Source organism: Sminthopsis crassicaudata, chromosome 2 (genome assembly GCF_048593235.1).
Source record: "Sminthopsis crassicaudata isolate SCR6 chromosome 2, ASM4859323v1, whole genome shotgun sequence".
NCBI classification, from domain to species: Eukaryota; Metazoa; Chordata; class Mammalia; order Dasyuromorphia; family Dasyuridae; genus Sminthopsis; species Sminthopsis crassicaudata.
Window position 1 is genome coordinate 265,137,191 of NC_133618.1, and position 6,050 is coordinate 265,143,240.

Here is a 6,050-nt window from a genome sequence, read left to right on the forward strand (position 1 = left end):
ACTGTACCAGACGCTTACTAAGCACTGCTAATCTAGTAACAAAGGGCATTTCAAGAAATAGAACTATTAAAGTCAGTTAACTTTTTATCTATTAACAAAGTGACAATACTTCAGCTTTAAGTTCAAAGATTCAGTAAAGCAACCTAATAGTTCATCTGAAATATGAATTTCTTCAATCATTTTCGTTCTTGACACAGTCTTACTTTAAATAGTTTTTACTGTAAATATGTCTAAAACACATTTTCTACTAGTATAATATTCATATAGCACTTTATATTTACAAAGTAATTTATGTAATCTTATTTGAGCTCACCCCAAATCCTGTAAGATAAGGTGGATACTGTATTACTATCTTCATTTTACAGATGAGAAAATTGAAGGTTAGAAATATTAAGTGATTTGCCAAAGTTCATATTATTAGAAAAATAGAAGAGCCAGAATCTGAAGCCAGGTGTTTTGACTCCAAGTTCAAAACCATACCATAACTCTTTTACTGTAACACATATACAATATAAATACCATATGATGAAAATTATATTGTCCAGAATATTTGTATCATGTTACAATTAAATTTAACTTTTTATATTATTTTGTCTAATATTTAATCAAAATGTAATAGAAAAATTACAATAGAACAGTGTTAAATGTAAAAATACTTAAAATATAAAAATTGTTTTACTAAAATATGTTAAAAATGCAAATTTAACGTAGATAATCCAAGCTGTTACAGAAATATTAATGTTATCTTTCATTTCAATTGTAAGTTTGTATTTAAAGTGTAATACATTTGGTAATAACCATATTTTCATATGTGTGTCCCATAATGATGCTATTTTACCAAAATTCAGGGTAACATTTCATTTTATATGAAATTACTTTGGATTATGTTTTCAGAAAGCTGATTATTTTTTAAAACCACCTAAGGAACATATTAAAAAAATAAAAATAATGGACTCAGGGTTCTAGATTATGGCTCTTTAGCTCATCAGAGATTAAAAAGAATAAAATGTTTGGTATATCAATGATTCTATGAAATATCTTATCTTTTTAATTGCATAATCTAATGGCAGATTTCTATCCAAATACGTTTTTATATGCCCATGTAGAATCTAGTCAATTCTACAGAAGTAGAACGGGAAAAAATATGAATTCCAGGTTTAAAGAGGTCATATAAAAGTTGGCTGGTTTCCTTGATTATAGCACAAACTGGCCACAATGTTGCCCTTTCAGCATAATAAAGTATAATACTCTTATCTCAATGGCCTTGAACTTACTATTAAATGATACTATTTTTATAATTTGTTGTCACAAAGCAAACCCCTCCACAAAAAAAATAAATAAATAAATAAATAAAAGATAATACAATTAAAATATTGACAAAGCAGGGGTAGCTAGGTGGTGCAGTGGATAGAGCCGCAGCCCCTGAAATCAGGGGGACCTGAGTTCAAATCTGGTCTCAGACACTTAATACTTCCTAGCTGTGTGACCCTGGGCAAGTCACTTTACTCCAATTGCTTGAGCAAATACATATATTTATACACACACACACACACACACACACACACACACACACACACACACACACACACACATATGTATATGTATAGACAAAGTAACAGCATGATTAGTTTGTATTCTGGTCAGAGGAATTTAGCTTTCCTGAAGCTTCTTTTGTATGAATTTAAATATTTGGTCATATGCTTAGACAGCAAATTAACTAAATCATACTTCAAAAGTTTTAAGATATGACACAGAATATCCATATTCTGGTACTGCTGAAATTAAACTTATTACAATTAAATACATATATATGTATGTATGTATGCATACATACATACATATATATATATACATATAGTTATAGTTAACAAAGTAAAAATTTCTATCTTATTTGAAAAATAGTTAAGGTGATACAACAGAAAAAACATCAATCTTGGGTAACAGTTTAATATAAAACTCTCCCCAAATGTGTCATTTTGATGAGTAAAAAAAGTATGGAAAATCAAAGGACTAAACGTTCAATTTATGACTTTTCAATAATCTTCAATAAAATTTTCCATTTTTTTATATGATCATAGAAAAATTGTCTGGATCCTCCCTCTTACTTTTAGCTAATTTAATAACAATCTTCGGAGACAAAGAATTGTCAATCCACTTTTTAAGTCTTGGTAGCTTGTTGCCATTGTTAATCATTGGATTAAAGGACCAAAATATAAAAATTTTTAAAAGGATTAAAAAGAGGATAAAAAATCTTTTTTAATTTTTTTAAAATTCAGTATTTTATTTTTCCCTATTTACATGTAAAAATGGAGTGCTCCTTTGCTCCATTTCAGACCTATTTCCTTTTATTCACTCCTCTGCAGAAACTGAGAATCAAGAAATGCCTTCCTTCTTATACATTCAAAGTTATTCCATTCACTGTTTTTTATCCTTTTGCCCGCTAAAAAAAAGGAAAATTTCATTTAACATCTTCTATAAAATCTACTTATATCATTTTCTTGCTTCCCCACTAAGATAATGATTATTCTTGCCTTCACAAAGTACTCAGTATTGTTATGTTGGATTGCAAGTCACAAATTAAAGAAATTAAAAGAATTCGTGTTTGAAAAATTCAAAGTGCAAAGTCACCCTGAATATCATCTATTACAGTTAAAGAGGCAATTGAGGCAGAGAGAGGTGAACACCTGCCCATGGCCCATCAAGGTAGTAATCCGTTCTGCAGAGAGAGAAGTTGACTCTAACGCAAAAGCCGAGGCTTTTTCTACTTTACCATTTGTCCCATAGGAATTAGCTCAGGTTCCACTTCAATCACTACAAATTCCTGAGATTTCTCTTTGTATGGTACTGATGTGCTATATGGTTCCAAATTTCATATTAGCTTATGAATATATTTAGTCATGTTAAAATTAATAATCATTAAGAATACTGAGAAAGTGGAAATGCTTTATTATACCTGTATTATCATAACTAATTTTTATATTTCATTTACATGTCATATGCTTTACACATATCATATTTGGTCCTCACAACCACCCAGGGAAGTAAGTGCTATTATTATCGCCATTTTACAGATGAGGAAACTGAAGCAAACAGAAGTGATTTGCTCAGACACAAAGCTAGTCAATTACACGAGGCTGGATTTGAATTCGGGTCTTCCAGACCTCAGGCTCTTTGCATCTATCCGATGCACTACCTAGATACCCCTAAAAGGAAATGAGAGGTAGGGTCTGTTATGGAATAAAAATTCAGAGGAGGAAGAAGAGGACAAGGGGGAAGGGGAAAAGGAGCACGCATGGAGCGGTGAGCTAAAAGACCAAAAAGTAACCAGAAGGAGGCGGGACCCACTGAGGGTAAGGTAGTCTGGGTCCAGGAAGCCCCAGCAAGGAACTAGAGGCCGCCCCGACGCTCCGCCTCTTCCGGTTGCCGAGAAAGCCCCAGCTTCGGCCTCAAATCCCGATTTGGTCCCTGGTCGAGTACCCAGACACTAGAATTCGGGAAGGCCGAGACAGCCGCTTTCTTCCTTAATAGCTGGGAGGAGGAAGGCCGCGGCAGGGGCCAAGTTACCTTATCAGAGCCGCGACCCTCATGTCAAGGTCCCCACCGTGCGCGCAGGACACGTGCGGAAAAGGGAAGATTGGAAACTCGCGCCGCCGGCGCCGCTGCTTCCGCCTTGGGGAGGTGGGGGCCTTGGCTCCTCGCTTTGCGGCTAGGACCCTCTGCAGTAGTTTATTGGCACCGCCTGCTCCGGAGCCCCGGCGACTACCGGCTTCTTGCTAGGCACCTGCTGGGCGGGTCTTCGGATTCTAAGTAGGACGATTTAAGCTCTTTATATCCGAGCCTGGCGTCCTCCATTCCAGTACAAGTTGATTTTTTTTTTTTTTCAGGCGCACAATGGTCACCTAAATGCGGGCAAAGAAGCTTCGCAAAGAAAGGGCGACATTTGTAAAATTTGAGCCTGGGTTAACACTTGAGACTTCCAAGAACCCTTTTGGAGAAAGCTATTGGGTCAAACTACATAGTTGTCTTTTCTTCATCTCCTTCCTCTTCTCCCTTTCCCCCTTTCCAAATGTATGTTACTATAGCAATCTAAACACTGATAGAAATATTTCTTTCTCCATCTCACTTTTTTTTTTTTTAAACCAGTTCTTTCCATTTGCTACAACCCCCATCCCGGCTTTCAGGAAAGAAAAAATCTGAAATTGCTTCTAGCATGCCCCTCTCCCTTACAATGTATCTGAATGTGAGGCCGACTGATTAATTGGCTCATAAGATTTAAAGAGTTGGGATTTAAAGACGTCTAATCCACATCCCTCTCTAATCCAAGCCTTGTTTTACTGTCAGTCAACTAGTAGTTATTAAACTAATATGTATCAAGCACTTTAGTAAACCCTGGGGAGACGAGTGTCAGGTGTGCTAAAAATATTAAATAACTGGCATTCTGGAAAACAAAAACATAGCACTTTTAAAAGTTTAAGCTGCTCTCAATGTATTAAGCTTTTCTCAATGGGGGAGAGGGGAGCGAAGAGAAGGTCTGGAGACAAACCACAAAATAATCAAGCCCTAATGGACACACTGTGCCATTCCTAGGTATAATTGCTCACAATGAAAATTTAACAATCATCTCTCTCCCTCCCTCCCTCCCTCCCTCTGATTGGATGATTCCTTCCAGAGCTTTCATTTAAGAGGGGTTGACTTGCCTAGGCCAACCCTCTCCTACCTGTACCACACACTCTCTACTCTGCTTCTGAGTAGGATACCTTCAGTCTCCTCCTCCTCCTTTTAATGAGCTGTCTCCTCCTATTAGAATGTAAATTGAGGACAGGCACTGTTTTTCTGTGGAACAGTATTTGTATTGTCAGTGCTTAGTTCTGTGCCTGGCATATAATAAGTGTTTTATTAATACTTGTTGATAATTTTACTCTTGCACCATTTCTTCCTCCATCCCACCCTCCCTTTTACTGTGTAGTCCATCTCTCTTCCAACTCATTCCCAGATATTTGAAACAAACTGTCAGTATCTTCATGCAGTTGTGCCACAGTTCTCTTTTAATGTCCTGACCCCGTTTCCCTAATTCAGTTACTCTGCCTCAGGTGATAACTATTCCCTCTTAATATTAGGATAAAGGTTTTATATCTGAGACCTTAGGGTATACTTATTCCCTCCTAATGTTTGATGGGATAAAGGTCTTTATCCACTTTAGACATCATTAGAATATCAGGAGCCTCTCCAGTACCTCCCTCCATTATGCCTGCCTCCATTAGGTCATCCCCATCCAGGTACCTCCTCCATCATGTCATTGTTCTTATCGGGCATTCACTGCTGGATTCTTGGAGACCATAGTCTCTTTCAGCCCGGGACCAAACCATGGATCCATTTGGTCCCAGTAAATCACCCTGTGAGCAAAAGAATTTCAACCCTTTTGAATTAAAGAAACTCATTGAATTCTATTCAAATTCCAACTCAAGCTGAAAACCAGCTTGTAGATGAGCCAGCTTGGGACTGCACCCATTAGCCCCCTTCAGTTTGTAGCCAAAGCTCCTATTATAGAAAGTCAATCTGAAATCCTCTCTTTGCAGAGGTTCTAGACATGCCATACATGCCATGCTTGCTATGCCAATGAGTCCTCTGCCCACTGGATAATATTCTTTTCCAGTGTTATCCTCTCTTTACCTTCACCTATTTCCCTAATGAGACTTTATGCCTCTGTCAGGATTTCTAACCTTACTTCTCATTCCCTATAATAAACCTCTTTTATCCATCTAGTTTTTTGAGTCTGTAAATTCCTTTACAGAGTATCTCTGCACCGCCAGAAAGGGGTTCCCCAAAACTCCCTACCCTTGTTCCAAATCCCAAGAGGGTACAGGAGAGCCAAATCTCTCCCTTTGATTCCCTGAACCCCACTTAACTCCCTGACCACCAGAAACTCTAATCTCATTTTGGTTCCCTAAATCGAAACATCATTATTTGGTTCTCTGAAAGGGAACACCAAAACCTAAACCTCATCATATTTTTGGTTCCCTAATAGGGATCCCCCAAAACTAGACTTCACC

General features: G+C 37.2%; 1 protein-coding gene across 4 annotated transcripts in view; it reads right to left on the minus strand.

The window, feature by feature from the left end:
- Positions 1 to 3,687, minus strand: part of DPH6 (diphthamine biosynthesis 6) — a 454,085-nt gene extending 450,398 nt beyond the window's left edge. For all 4 annotated transcript variants that reach the window (XM_074289213.1, XM_074289214.1, XM_074289215.1 and 1 more), the window contains exon 1: positions 3,565 to 3,687. In XM_074289213.1, coding sequence (XP_074145314.1) covers positions 3,565 to 3,587 — 23 coding nt within the window. In that variant the 5' untranslated portion in view covers positions 3,588 to 3,687. The remainder of the gene's footprint in view (positions 1 to 3,564) is intronic.
- Between the last annotated feature and the right edge of the window lie 2,363 nt (positions 3,688 to 6,050).